Below are 16,104 nucleotides of genomic sequence, written 5' to 3' on the forward strand. Positions count from 1 at the left end.
CCAGATGGTCTGTAGACCAGAGTTTTGAAAGAGGCTGCTATGGAAATAGTGGGTGTACCATTTGTCACCTTACAATATTATATTGACGCTGGAATTGTTCCGGTAGAATGGAACTTAGTCAATGTAATCCCACAATTTGAGAAAGGGAAAAAAAAGGAATTAGCAATTTGTTAGCCTAATGCTAACGGTAGGCAAAATACTGGAATCTACAATGAAAGATGGAATGCAGAACACATTGAAAATAATTGAATTGAGCAGATTCAATGTGGATTTGTGGAAGGAAAATTATGTTTGACTGAAGTAGTGAGGTTAATAAAGAAATCCATGAATTTGGTGTGTTTGGATTTTCAGAAGGCTTTCAATAATGTTGCCAGAAAGAGGTGGCAACAAGGTTTAAACGCATTAAATTGAGGGTAATGTATTGACAAGAAAGGAGGTTGGTTATCGGACTGACAACAAAGAGTGGAAGTAGATGGATGTTTGCAGGCTGTAACTAGTGCCAGAGATTGATGCTTGGCCCAAGCTAATCGCCATCAAAATCAACTATTTGTCATATTTCCCAGTTTGCTGATGATATCATGCTGGGCAGCATTGTAAGTACAAAGGAGGATGTAAAGAGGCATCAGAGAACACATCAAGTGAGCGGCTCATGGATTATAATATAAAATGGGAGATAATTTACTTTAGTTCACATGAAATAAAAGCCGAGCATTTGTTAAATAGTGAGAGATTGGGTGGTATCAAATTGACCCGAGTGCCCTGCGCAAAAGTCAATGAAGGCCAGCGTGCAGGTGCACAAGGCAATTTGAGGAAAATGAGAGGGTTCGATTTTAAGCAGTTAGGAAGTCTTATTGTAGTTGTATTGGGTCTTGGTGAGACCATACCTGAAGTGTTGTGTACAGTTTGGTCTACGAAAGGATGTACTTGCCATAGAGGAAGTGCAGTGAAGGTTCACCAGACTGGTTCCATGGAAAGCATTTGCTAATTAAGACAAGATTTAGTAGACAGGGACTATACTGTCTAAAGGTCAGAAGAGAGCAGATCTCATCAAAATCCTCAAACTTCTTACAGTGATTGATGGGCTTGATGTAGTCAACATGTTTCTCTTGACTGAAGAGGCTGGGACTAGAGGATACAGTTTGAGAATAAGGGGTGCTTCTTTGAAATTCGTTGTAGCCTCCAGATGTCGTGCTTGGTGGCTGAGCCAAACCAGACCATGATGGAGAAGGTGAGGGCGGGCTCTACGATGGCAGTATAGAATTGGACCATCATTGCCTGTGGCAGATTGTGTTTCCTCAGCTGCCGCAGGAAGTACATCCTCTGTTGGGCCTTTTTGACTGTGGAGTCGATGGTGGCCCCCCATTTAAGGTCCTTGGAGATGATGGTTCCAAGGAACTTAAATGACTCCACAGATGTGACTGTGGTGTTGTTGATGGTGAGTGGGGGGAGGGGAGGGGGAGGGGGAGCTCTCCTAAAATCTACAATCAGTTCCACTGTCTTAAGAGCATTGAGCTCCAGGTTGTTGCGATGGCACCAGGACGCCAGCTGTGTCACTTCCTGTCTGTAGGCAGATTCCTCCCCATCCTGGATCAGTCCAATCAGGGTTGTCAACCACAAACTTGAGAAGCTTGACAGAGGAGTCTGTGGAGGTGCAGTCGTTGCTGTAGAGAGATTACCTATTTTGTACATTTCAATGTTTCAGCCTGCACTAAATTGATACTGTTTTGTTTTGATGCAGGAATGCGGGACTGGGAATCTGTTCAATGTCATGCAGGGTTGGTGGGATTCTGGCTCCTTTCATACCGTCACTGGTCAGTCAAAACATTTTAAAATTTAAATTTGCCTTTGGGACCTTATGTGAATATGATACTTGGTTGCAAGCAATACTCAATTCAGTTTAGTTTATTGTCATGTGTATCGAGGTGCAGTGAAAAGCTTTTGTTGCATGCTAATTTTACATAAAACATAAAAGTAAATAAGCCCCAGCTGATACTATATCCACTTTGGGGTTTCAAGCTTTGGGAACAATGAATATTCATTCCCACATCATGCTTTGGGGAAAAGGAACAATAAATATGCAAAGATGATGTCGTGGAGGATGTTCAAAATTATGGAGAGTTTAAGTTTAAGTCGAGTAGATGGGGAGAAATTGTTTACATTGGCAAGCAGATTGGCACCAAAGGAGATGCAGTTAAATGGTAGTGGGAGCCTAGTTTAACATACTTTGTTGTGATGTGGAATACAATGCCTTTGCCTGAAAAAAAAATTGCAGAGTAATAAGCAGAATAACAGAATGGGACCATTATCACTCTTTCAAGGAGGGATAGCAAATGAATGACCTCCTTCTGCATTTTACGATTGTTGAGTTGAAGTAACAAGGAATATCTTAAAAGTACATTGTAGTCATATTCTCATGTGCCACAGTGTGATTTTCATAACCTTTGAGAAATGTCATTGTCTGATGCGTTTTTCTAATTTAGTTGAGATTTGTTAAAGCCTGGTTGTTACTAGTTTTTTTACATGAAATATTGCTGATAATCAGATAAAACAATTGTGTAATTGCAAGACCCCTACAAATAATTTGAAGAGCATGGTAAAAGGCACAAGCCAACCCTGAGTACTTAATACTAAACCAAATTCTTGCTCTTACCTTTAAGAAAAAAACATTAAATTTATACTTTACTATTTTTATACTGCATTCTATAGACCCCCCCCCCTGAATAATCCATCCACAACCACGCAATGACATTGAATAAACAGCATTTGGTCAAATACATCCCCGCCATTGTTCATTTTGTACTAGTATGTTCTATCATCCCTCCTCTCTCTCTTTCCCCATAACTCTCCACTCCCTTTTCTCTCGTACACTAATCTATACATCCTTTTAATCCATATCCATGTTAGCTCTATTGTGCCAACAAGTTTTAGTTCTCATCACACACTGGTTAAGGTAGCTTATTTTGAATTCCCTATTTAATCTCTTGCCACTATATTATTTTAATAGCTTCTAGCAAGGTGAAGTATTTTGGAAATTCAACGGGGAGGGCATAGTAGAGATCGGATTGGCTGGGTTTATTTGGACTGGAACGTAGGATAGTGATAGATGACTTTATAGAGCTTTATCAAACTATGAAGAACTGATCGATAGTCAGAATCGTTTTCCCAGGGCATAGGTGTCTCGAACTCTAGGACACAGGTTTAAGATGGAAGGGAGAAATTTAAAGGAGATCTGAAGGATGCTTTTTCCAAAAAAATGATGATTATCTGGAATAAGTTGCCAATGGAGCTAATGGAGGTAGAGAATATTACACGTTTAAAAGGCATTTGGACAAGTACTTAGCATTCCCAGGCCTATTGAAGGCAAATGAGATTTGCATAGATGTGCATAATGGTCAACTTGGATGTGGGCCGCAAAGGTCTGTTTCTGTGCTGTAGGATTCCTTGTGTCTAGTTTTGCCTTACTAGTGAAATGCTTTCCATGTCCACTCTGTCAAATCTCTCTGCATTTCTAAAGGTCTCTGTGGTAACTTCTCAGTTTTCAAGAGTAAAAAGACCCATTAATTTCTGATAGGTACAACCTTGCATTTTTGTGCCTTCCTTTGTAAACCATTACTGCTCTCTCTTTGTCTTTCCCATAATATAGTACCCAAGTGCGGTATGTGAAAAGTTCAATACTTTTCTTTTAGCATAACCTCCACTTTTCCATTGTAGCCTTGGAAATTAATCCAAGTGTTTTGTTTGCATTTTAAGGCCTAATTATCCTATGGCTGCACTTACAGTGATTTATGATTTTGTACTCACAGATTCCTTGCTGCTCTTTCCCATTTAGATTCTTATTTCCATTTCCAATATATAATTATCAACTACAGGTAAATTAGGTTGAAATTTTCATTTGCTAATTATAGGCCCATTCTTCATTTTTATTACCGTTTAGTTTAATTTGTTGTAACCTTTCCAGTATCAATACCTGCATCTCAGTTTAGTCAGAGCAGCAAATTCAGAACTTCATTCAGTCAGAACGTCTTCATTCTGAACTTCCATTCTTTGGCAACTTTTCCCCCCGATGTAAATCTCATAAAAATCCTAAAGGTGGTAGCTCAACCAAGGAACATTTTGAATTATTAAAATAAATTCGTAAGATGTGCTGGTTGGTAGGTTAATTGGCTTCTGTAAAGTAACCCGAGTAAATTGTCCCTAAGAACGGTTTAGAGAGATATGGGCCAAATGGGGGCAGGTGGGACTGGCGTAGATGGGGCATCTTGGTCGGCATGGGCAAGTTGGGTTGAAGGGCCTGCTTCCGTGCTGTATGACTCTACAGGAAACTTAGGGAGGAATTGATGGGCATTTGACAGAAGTGGAAGTGGGTAAACTCAGAGTTAGGAGAAACTGTGGACAAAAGGCCTCCTTCTTTGTCATAAGAAAATATGAAAAAGGATGAACATTAGTGTTCCCACTAGTGATTCATAAGAGATTCCACTTGCTACATTTTGCACTCTGAATAGAGCCCCTTTACCCCCCTGCTGCCTACCTTACAACTTGCATTCAGCCAGCTATCCATTAATTTGTTTTGCCCCAACTGCATGTTTTCTTTATCTATTTGTTAACTAATGATGTGAAATGCTATCAAAGGAAGTATACTACTACTATGTAAAACCCTTTTTTACTCTGATGTTTTTGGTTTCTACGTGTTTTTCTGTTCTCTTTTGACAGCACTTCCATTTTGCTTCCTACCACTGGTGTTGACTGGTCTGAAGTGCTCTAGGCATGTTCTGCCTGCCTTCTAACAAATAGGTATCATGCTCTCACGCTACATCATTTCCTACCAAATTATTAGAAAATGTAATCTCTTTAGTTTCTTTTAAAATTTGTAGATGCAATCTATCCAGGTGACAGGATTTATTTTCTTTGAATTTGATCAGTTGATATGACTTCTCTTGATTTTAAATACAGTTACATAATTCTTTAACTAAGCTTAAAACGTCCCTTCCATTTACACTGCACCCCAGTAAATATTGAAGCAAGAAACCTATTTATTATTTCCCCTGTTTTGCTGCCAGTGATTCCATTTAAAAGTGAAGAGTGGTTACTTGTCATGTGCACCGGATATGAACTGGTACAATGACATTCTTATTTGCTGTAGCTTTCCAAGCACATTAGACACAACAACAAAAATATGCAGTAAATTATAAGTTATTCAACGTAAAATAGACTAAGATAATGCAAACAAACAGTGTGTCGAGCAACCATAACTGTGCATAGTCTGCAGTGGTTTGGTGCTGCGGTACGGTTGGGGTCTTGTCAGTTGTGTTGAAGGGCCTGCTTCCTGACTCTACAGGAAAAGCAGGGTGGAACTGATGAGCATATGAAAGAAGTAAAAATGTGCACTGGCTGCAGAGAGTAGAATCTATTTGTTTCTTCGTTGTTTTCTTCCTTCTTATGCTTTCTCATCATCAGCATGCTCAATGTACTCAACCCTTCAAAATGAGCTATTTTCCAATCTGTTACCCTAGTCATTATAATGCTCATGTCCATATGCTGCTTAAACTGCTTTATGATACAAGCACTATTGCCGATATGTTCCCCTATGCCTGCCTCTCTTAATTGCTTCAGTTTATTCATTCCCCATCACTAGTCCCGATACCAAATGCTCCTTGATGGCTCTGTTACTTTTTTCTGCAGCCATTATGTTATCATTAAAAACCTTAGCATCTCCTTTTCTATCTTTATTAAATAGATTAAACACTGCACTCTCTGAACCTGGGTCAATTTTTTAAGAAGACTTGTCTCAGACTTCTAATCAGAACTACTAGTTCCCGGGAAATTGCCTCGAGTTGCTCTGTTTTTAATTCCTGTAATCGTTTTTTGGGTTTTACTCGTGTAGGGGAAATAATACTGTTCTGCCATCTCTGTTTTAATTTACTTTGGAAGATCTATGATGCAATAAATGATCGTTGCTCCATAACTCTTCCACCGATTGAGGAATGCCACTTTACAAGCACTGGTGTCAGAATTATTTTCTATTTAAACCTGGCACAAGGTAATTTGGTAAACAGTGTTATAGCACCTGTGACCTTGAGTGTGTTAGATTAATTATACCTGGCGTCATACCATCTTAACGAGCTCGATGTTAGTTTTTGTTTGTTAATGCTCCCGTGAAATGCCTTGAGATATTTTTGCCTGTGTAGATTGAAATTGTTGCAAGATCCTATTCCTTAACATGGTGCACTCAATTATATACTGAGGCGAGTATTCTTATTTGGCAGAAAGCTTTGAATCCATCGATGCCATTTATTGTCTTTGGGATTGCTGGGGTGTCAGGAGGATTTATGGCTCTCCTTCTCCCAGAAACGTTACACAAGCAAATTGCAGAGTCCATAGAAGATCTTCACTCTTCCGACTATCAGAGGCTCGAAGACAAAAGGAAAAAAGCAAGTTCAATTTTTTATTATTGTTTACTCTTTTAATTTCAGATGAAGTATATGTGCTGAAATTTATATTCATTTCAATCCAGAGAAGTCAGGTTATCTAGTCTGTGATTCACAGTTTTTTTTCTTTTTTAAGTCATGGTTTATTACTTTTGAGGCCTGTTACGCAACCATGATCATGTTTAATGCAGTTCTTGTTTCCTTCGGGACATTAGAACGGAGGCAGCTTGGTCCAGGGGATTTATAGGATTTTAGTCTCATTAATTTACCAATTCCTCCAGTATTTCGTCTTTAATATTAGTTACTTGAAATTGTCATTTTTATTAGACCCTTAGTAGCCTTCAATTTTTAATTTCTTCGTGGTCTTTTGCAATGATGGCAAGTGCAAAGTTGTTTAATGTCTAATCCAGTTCCTTATTTCTCATAATTTCTGTTAACATTTGATCCTCTCTGTTTGACTTACTTGAAAATAATTACTTTTTAAAAAGCTGTACTAGCTCCATTCTCTCACAGATGAGCCCTCACACATGCCTCCTCGATATCCCACAGCTCCGCTCTTGCTCCCACTCCCCCCAGTCGCAACAGGGACAGTCCCCCTAGTCCTCACCTTTCACCCCATCAGCCATCGCATGCAACACCTAATCCTCCGACATTTTCGCAACTCCAACGGGATATCACCACTAGTCACATCTTCCCATCTCCACCGCTTTCCACAGAGACCATTGGTGACGTTTCTTGTCGAGACCCTTCTTCCGACTGAGAAACTCTCAGTCTGAAGAAGGATCTCGACCCGAAACGTTACCCATTACTTGTATCCAGAGATGCCCAAGAAGCTGCCTGTCCCACTGAGTTACTCAACCATTTTGTGTCTATTTTCGGTGTAAACCAGCATCTGCAGTTTCTTCCTACACAACTCACTAAACTATTGACTCTTACTAATTATCCTTGCCTCCTACACAAAACAGATGATAAAATAGTTTCATCCTTGAATGGTTCACAGTGAAACCATCTGCAAGACTGTTCTACGTTCTCGTTATATGAATCAAGTCCATTTAATCCAGCACTTTGAGATTCATCTTCAGTTCCCCTATCTGCTTAATCTGGTGCCAGTTTTCTCAGATACCAAAACAAACATTCAGTACAATGACGACTCAAGACAATGGTGTGTGGAACAAAAAACCCCACAAACTGCTAGAGGAACTCAGCGGGTCAGGCAGCATCTGTGCAAGCAGAGGGATGGTTGTCCTTTCAGGTCAAGAACATACTGAGAGTGAAAGATGACTAAGAGTGTGGAGGGGAGATAACCAGTAACAAGAGGTGAGCCAGAGGAGTGAAGCTGGGCTAGCAGTTAATGAGTGGAACCAGGAATGGGAGGGGGGTGATGGGCAGACGGTGCCAGTTGGGGGAACGGATAAGAGATTGAATAGAATAAGTATGTGGGTAATAGGCAGATGGAGCCAGGTGGAGGTGGGATAGAAAATGAAGCTTGGTAATGGGGGCTGGGTACTTAACAAAGGGGACGAATGAAAACTGGATGGATAAAAAGGAGAGTGAAAGGGGTGTGGGTTACCTGAACTTGAAAAGTTCTATGTTCATACCATTGGGTTGTCGACCTCCCTGATGGTGTTCAGTTTGACTTCACCCTGGCAGGAGAGCACTGGCGACAGATGGGTCAGTGTGGGAATGAGAAGGGGAGTTGAAACGCCATGCAACTGGGAGCTCAAGATGACTCAGCAAAATGATTGGCTCGTCCATACTTTGTCTCCCCAATATAGAGGAGGCTACATGGAGAGCACCAAATGGAGTAAACAAGTGCATGTAAATCTTTGCCACACCTGGAAGGGATTTTTAGATCCCTGGATGGTGCTGAAGGAGGAGGTATAGGGACGAGTGTTGCACCTCCTATGGTTGCAGGTGAAAGAGCCAAGTGTGGGGTAGGTGGGAAGGGAAGAACGAACCAGGGTGTCAGGAGGGAAGGAGAAGATGTTACGAGGGGTGGGATCATGTAGGTGGTGGAACAAACAAAGGAATTGTGTTGGATATGAAAGCCAGTGGGGTGCAAGATGAGGACCAAGGCACATATTTTCTCTGGAGAGTCTGGGTGATAATCTTATAGAGGTTTATAAAACCACAAGGCATGTAGATAAGGTGAATAACCTCAATCCTTTTCCCAAGGTAGGGGAGTCTAAAACTAAATAGGTTAAATGTGAGAGGTGAAAGATTTATAAAGGACTTGAAGGGTTGTCCTTACTTCCAGTGTGTAGGAGAGTGATTGAACCTGGGTGGAGAACTAAATGGGATTCGGGCAGATGGGTGTTTGATGGTCATTTTGTACTTGGAGGGCGAAATGACCTGTTTCTGTGCTGTATAATTCTACGAAAAGCTGAGGCCCAGTATCCTATAACTGGAATGCCCAAGTGACATTCTTGCCTCTAAATATTAACCAGATCCAGATCTATATCACTAAATACTAAAGAGTGACTCCTAGATCAAGTTGCCTCTTCCTCTCTCTGAAAATTGCAACTACTTAAACACAAACTTCAACTCTCTAACTCTGAGATAGACTTTCTCAAGATGCACACAATTACTACAAATGTATTTGTTTAGGATAGCACAGGTCTTCACAAACTCCCAGACGATGTAATTATCTCACACCATTTGCACTGCCATTCCTATCAAAGCACATTTCATATTTTTTCATTTGTTTAGGTTTCAGATCACCAACTTAAATGAAACTGTCAATTATCCAGCTTATGTGGTTTGAGTTATTTATTTAACCAATGATATTTATATTCTCCCAGCTATTTACTTACAGTATTGCCCTGGTTTAAGAATGAACAATGTTTCACTTACCTGCAGTCTTTAGTTGTCACAGCACAATTATGCATTCCTGGGACTATCCAGCCCCCATTCCTACTGTCCTTCTGTCTCTTTTGCTGCTGCTTTGTCTCTCTCTCCCCCCCCCCCCCCCTCCAAAGAATTTAAATTTCCACACAGTTAATAATGTAAGAAATATGAACATTTGATTTTTTAATTTTATTGAGAATTTACTTGACTTTCTAAAGTTATTAAGCTGGATTTAATGTGGGTTCTTTTAAACAGCAGAACACCAAATTTATTATGATTCTGGCAGGTTATAGAAATTATACGATTAATATAACGGATCATAGGACAACATAAAAGCCTTAGCTGAAATAATTATTTCAAACACAGTCTTTGGGGCTACTGCCGTCCATAGATATGGTTATGAAACACTTGAATGTAGACAAGACTGTAAGAAAATAACTGCAGATGCTAGTACAAATCGAAGGTATTTATTCACAAAATGCTGGAGTAACTCAGCAGGTCAGGCAGCATCTCAGGAGAAGGAATGGGCGACGTTTCGGGTCGAGATCCTTCTTCTGAAGAAGGGTCCCGACCCGAAACGTCGCCCATTCCTTCTCGCTTGAATGTAGACAGGCTGTTCCGTCACACGTTGAGGATATAGTGTTTTAAATTTTTTTTGGAATGTGGAGTAATATGCACTTTAAAGAAGTCAAGAAAATAAAATACCAGTTTCCTTCTGTGTTCATCATATGCGTTAGACCTAATATTGTGTAATGCCACAATGCTCTCATTTGGATTTAACAATGCACAAATATGAGCGAAAACAAAGTTAAATTCTGAAAATTAGCACAATTTCCTTTCGATTCCTAAACAGACACTGCTCCATTTTATTATTATTACATGTGAATAATGAATGTTTGAACAGCTGCAGTGGTTTCCATGATGTTATTGCACTTCAGTGTTGTCAAAAGTTAATGATAACTACTGGCGTTTTCAAGGTAAAATTTTACCTTTCATACTATTATATCACAAAACCCATTTTGTGGTCAATATCCGTATGCCCAACATGTTCTAACATTCTAAGATTTTCTTTGAATATTGGATCCCAGTTAAACAAAGCCATAAATCAAAATTCTCACTTTTATTGTTACAAATTCTTTAGTGGTTCCATATCTCTCTATCTTTGTTTATCCCCACGCCTACCAATTTTGAGATCTCTGAGTTCCTTTAATTCTGGCTATTCGTCTTAAGCCTAAACTCTGTACATTCTCTGACCTCTCTCATGTCTATTTCCCTGTCCTTGTAGTCATTTTGCACTTTTCATCTCTTTGAGCAAGCTTTTGATCATTTGTCCTAACTTATGGTTTGCTGTATTTAGATTTAGATTTGGATTTAGATTTTCTTTGATAATGTCGTGAGCAGGGTCTTTCAGCATTATACAATGTTACAGGTGCTTCATATAAGCAAGTTGTTATTGTATTGAAATGATAATTTTACACATTGTGAAAGTCTTGAGTGTGGAGTGAACTCTGTATTTCCTTTTGATCTAACAGAGACTGCAACCACAGGAGGACACTGAGTCATGAAGGCAAAGAGCCATTGGGACTGAAAGGATGCCTCTTGTGGAGAGTGTTTTGAGAAAAACCGCACATGTATGTGGCCTCTGGAAGATACCACGAGAGGTTATACATTCAGTCCAGAAGAACTTTTGAAAGTCACCTCTTTATGATGAGTTGGCTATTCTTCATGACAATTCATTCTTAAGGGAGGACTTCCTTAAGCAAGAAAGATTTACCTCAGTTATTTATTTAATAGCGTTTGTTGGGTAACAAGTTAGGAATATTTTTGTGACATTTCTAATTGTACAGTTTTGCAAGTATTTTTACTTGTAGCTGGAATTTGTAAGTTTAATAATGTTGAGTATTAATTGTCGGAGTAATATAGTCTCAAGGTTTATTTTTTACATTGGAAGTATTTGTAAAGTCCCTGGGAGGTAAGTATCAATCTTAAATATAGAATATAAATTGAAAACCTTGAGAGCTCAGCTCTATTAACCTTTAAATACAAATTACATTATGACCGAAAGATATATAATTGGGGTTGTATGTACTGAGCATACTTTATACTCACTCTACCTTGAAGGCTCCTATTTAGATGCTTAAGATTTCTGAACAAGTATGATTTTATCAATTCTTTTCCATCTTTTCTGCTCTCCCACCTTGCACTTCTGAATTAAGAATGCTGAAATGTTGTTTATGGGAACATTTTGTATTGCAAGTATAATAGATAACTGTATTTTATTAATTCCTCTATCTTTTGGATCTGCGATTCAAATGGCTTGCATTATAATATTGACTTATTCTTGCACAATTTTCTACAAACTCAAAATGTAAATCTGCAAAATATTGATGGATATGGAGAGGTCAACTGTACTTTATCTCTACTCTCCCCGATCAACTTGTGTTCTTACACTTTGCCTTCACTGAACAGTATACCAACGTTTGATGCCTTTTTATGTGTCCCTTTCAATCTTGAATGTGTTTTAGCATCTTTGCCGAGTGTTGACATTTCATGTGCAATATTACTATAGAAATTTTCGTTGGAGGTTTTAGTTTAACAACATATTACTGCTTTTGAAAGACCATCCCAACTCAGGATACTATTCATTTTTGACTTATCAGAATACATTAACATTTGTCAGCCCCATTGACTGTGACTTGCTTGTTGTTCTGATGCTCATGCACGAGCAGCTTGGGTCGGTCCCCTACCAGAAGCTTGCTCGTAAGAGCACCACTGACAATAACCAGTAGTTGTACACCTACAATTATCTCGAGATTGAAAACCATTCAAATGTCCATTGAAATATCCTTCTCGAATGGAAAACCCATTCTATTCCCAACAAAATTCATCATCGATCTAGGAGGAACGTGAATGGTGGGGTAGACTTGATGGGCCGAGTGGCTTAATTCTACTCCTATGCCTTATGACCTCCCAAAGCTGGCAGATGAATTCCGTGGCAATGAAAGGAAACCTGGATACTGGATCCTGTAGGCCACATATACATAGAGGCCTAGTGCACTCACGCCAATGCTGGCACAAGATTCCATGGAATAATGCAGGTAAAATAAAGTATTTCATTTTTAAAAGATTTATTCAGAAGATCAGACCTTTTGCAAATGAAAACTAATAAAGTTGTATATAAATTTAAACTAATCTAGCTCCATTAATTGATTTTTTTTCTTCTGAGTGCTTCAGTTGCCTTGGTGATGAAGTAGCTCTTTTTATACTAGCGATTTGCACAATACACTTGGTATAGTGGCACAGCGGTAGAGTTACTGCCTTACAGCGAATGCAGCGCCGGAGACCCAGGTTCCGTCCCGACTACGGGTGCTGTCCGTACGGAGTTTGTACATTCTCCCCGTGACCCCCGTTGAGATCTTCGGTTTCCTCCCACACTCCAAAGACGTACAGGTTTTTGTAGGTTAATTGGCTTGGTAAATGCAAAAATTGTCCCTAGTGGGTATAGGATAGTGTTAATGTGCAGGGATCGCTGGTCGGTGCGGACCCGGTGGGCTGAAAGGGCCTGTTTCCGTGCTGTATCTCTAAACTAAACTAAATTTCATAGCTGCTTCATTCATTGTCAATGATTATTCATTGCGTTTACACTAAATGACTGGTTCCTGTGCTATTTCAATTCCTCAAATGGAATCATGGATGATGCCTTTTTTTCAAGGGCAGTTATCAGAAACAAATCATGTAGGTTTTCTGCAATAACAACATTCCACACTAATGAACCCATTAATTTTTGAAAAGTTGCAATGATCTTGAAGAGAAAGAATGGGTGCTGGCAAAATGAGAATTTTTCAGCTTTAAATAGATTCAGTTCAAAGATACAGCATGGAAACAGACTCTTCAGCCCATCAAAAATGTGACGACCAACAATCACGTGTACACTAGTTCTATCCTACACACTAGGGACAACTTACAGAAGCCAATTAACCTACAAACCCGCACGTCTTTGGAATGTGAGAGGAAACCAATGCACCTGGAGAAAACCTAAGCGGTCACAGAGAACGTACAAACTATGACAGCACCCATAGTCAGGATCATACCCGGGTCTCTAGCGCTGTAAAGCAGCAACTCTACCGCTTTGCCGTCCCTGAACAGGAGATTTGGGGAGTGAAACAGCAATGCATTTAAACTGCAAAGTCTTGGTCTGAGTAAATGTGAATGTTCTAAGCTGAGCAAAAGGGAGGAACTCACAAACAGTCAATGGAGAGAGAAAATCGGCCTGACCCTAATTGCTGTTCAAGATCTCCTTTGGACAGCTGATGGGAATGACAACCAATTGGGCAGTGATATGGAGATTGCTGGACTCAAGTGATTTTGCAGTTCCGTAGTCACAGTTCCAGAATTGGCCAGAGGAGAAAATAGAAACTGTCATTAAACCAAAAAGTTACAGTTAATAAGGAAGAGAACGGCGGAAAATGGAAAACAAGGAAGTAATTGGACCAGTGCAGACAAATGATATTTTACCAGTTGCAATTTTGTACATTGTAGAATCATCTATAGGCAAGAAGAGCTCATGCTTCTGTATAAAAGCAAAACATTTATTACAGTATCAGTGTTAGAGTTAAAAATGGAAAGAAAATGCTCATTGAGAAGAACGTCCCCCTGAATCTCTTGGCAGTTTGAGGTTAGAATGAAGTACAGCTAAGTCAGAGACCATTCATGCTTTCAATGGTTATACTTTATGACTATAATTTGCAGAGATGTTGAAACTGTAACAATAAACTGGAAATATATATATGTATTGGCCTGGACCTTTATTTCAAGCAGGGGTGGGGATGCAGATTTTTATCAGTCTGCCCCCATCCATGCTGGGGAACCATATTTGGATAACAGTTGGAAAATCTGGCTTATACTGACAAATAATAGCACAAAGTCATTGAATTTCATTTATTGCTTCAAAACTATTGTGGGTTTCTTTTGGTTTGTGTAGTTCTCAGAAAAGTGCCATCGTAACACGGTGGTTTGTGTGCTTGGTCTAAGCCAAACTAAATACCTGACTGCATTGCACAGATATTTATGGTGTAATTTGCCATGTGTGTTACTTTATCATAGACTGATAACGCGAATAAAACCAGAAACAACCCACTGAGCTGTCGTTGCATTTACTTGGTTTAATATTGCCCAAAACATTGTCAACCTTTTCAGAGGAAGATAAAAATCTTGTAACCAAAGTGTAATGTGACATGGAGATGGTGGTAAATCCTAGGAACTGGTCAGAAAGCCATTCATGCTTTGGCAAATCTGCTTGGACTTTATCATTTTGGCTTTGAAAGAATGCTGTTGATTAACTAAAGGAAGAAGAAAGAAGACTTGGTACCCTTCGCAACCACAGGACATTCCAAAATACTTTATAGTTGTTGAAGTACATTTAAAATGTGGTCACCATGGTAGGAAAAACAGCGAGTGATTTGTGTGAAGGCCAGTCCTTCAAACAACAATGTGAAAATAAATAGATTATCAGCTTTGGCGGTTTTAGTTGAGTTACAAATGTGGCTAGGGCAGTGGAGAAAACTCTCTTCAAAGTGCAGACAGGTCATGGTTTAATGTCAACCTGCAAGAATGCAACTTTAGTAATGCAGCATTTCCCTTTGTTTTGCTTAGTTTAGAGATACAGTGCGAAAGCAGGCCCTTCGGCCCACCGAGTCTGTGCCAGCCAGCAATCAACCGCTACACGAGCACTATCCTACTTACTCGGGGCAATTTATACCAAAGACAAATTAACTTACAAACCTGTACGTATTTTGAATGTAGGAGGAAACGAGCACCCAGGGAAAACCCACGTGGTCACAGGGAGACCGTACAAACTCCGTACAGGCAAGCACCTGTAGTCAGTTTGGAACCCGGGTCTCTGGCGCTGTAAGGCAGCAACTCTACTGCTGCACCACTGCGCCACCCCATATTTGAATGAAATTTCAACTTTACATTTTATACTAAAACCTGGACCCACGACAAAGTACAGTGAATGTATAAATCTGTCACACTCGAGACTTTAGTGGTAGCAGACCAACAAGATTTTTTTAAACTTTTGGATGTTATGTTACTTCTCATTTAAGAAGTATTGATCTTACTCATCCTTATAGCCCATATAAATGATGAATGAGGTTTATAAGATTCATGAAATAGATTAATCCATTTAAATTTATAAAAGTGAGAACTTTATTCAAAGCTCTCGGCCAAGTCTGGCTTTTTGACTACCAAGAATAAAAGGAATCTATGAAGCTCTTCTACTTTGAGAAATACTTTGGAAATGTTCAAGTTAGTTTTCTGAATTTGATCTGAATTAGGAAAATCTGTAGTTTGAAAAGGAGTTACTGTATATAACTGTGTCTGTAGAAGGGTCTCGACCCGAAAAGTCACCCATTCCTTCTCTCCAGAAATGCTGCCTGGCCCGCTGAGTTACTCCAGCATTTTGTGATACCTAACTGTTTCTAGATGCTTAATATACCTTTCAACACAAAACATAAATGGGTTCATGATCTGTGAAATTCAAAGGGAAGAGAAGGAGAAGAAAAAAAGATGGGGACACCATGCAGTCATAGTCATACAGCACGGAAACAGGTTCTTCAGCCCACCAAGTCTGCTCTGGCTATCAACCACTAATTTGCAGTCATTTCACGAAACCCAATTTATTCTTCCCCCTCAATTCCCCTCATGCCTACAGGCATATTCTGCCTTGTGGGAACATGGTTCATGACTACATTTCCGACTCGCAAACTATCCGGGTTCGGCACAAGCATTGTAGGCCAGAGGACTATGTTTACATATTCTGTTGTGCTGCGGC

The 16,104-nt window shown here is 39.5% G+C and overlaps 1 protein-coding gene across 1 annotated transcript in view; it reads left to right on the forward strand.

The window, feature by feature from the left end:
- The window catches only part of slc22a15 (solute carrier family 22 member 15), a 47,846-nt gene extending 33,453 nt beyond the window's left edge, over window positions 1–14,393 (forward strand). The window contains exons 10-12 of the mRNA XM_078413250.1: window positions 1,739–1,811; window positions 6,264–6,428; window positions 10,805–14,393. Of these exons, the coding sequence (XP_078269376.1) occupies window positions 1,739–1,811; window positions 6,264–6,428; window positions 10,805–10,837 (271 nt within the window). The 3' untranslated portion in view covers window positions 10,838–14,393. The remainder of the gene's footprint in view (window positions 1–1,738; window positions 1,812–6,263; window positions 6,429–10,804) is intronic.
- The last annotated feature ends 1,711 nt before the right edge of the window (window positions 14,394–16,104 follow it).

Source organism: Rhinoraja longicauda, chromosome 16 (assembly GCF_053455715.1).
Source record: "Rhinoraja longicauda isolate Sanriku21f chromosome 16, sRhiLon1.1, whole genome shotgun sequence".
In the NCBI taxonomy this organism is placed as follows: domain Eukaryota; kingdom Metazoa; phylum Chordata; class Chondrichthyes; order Rajiformes; family Arhynchobatidae; genus Rhinoraja; species Rhinoraja longicauda.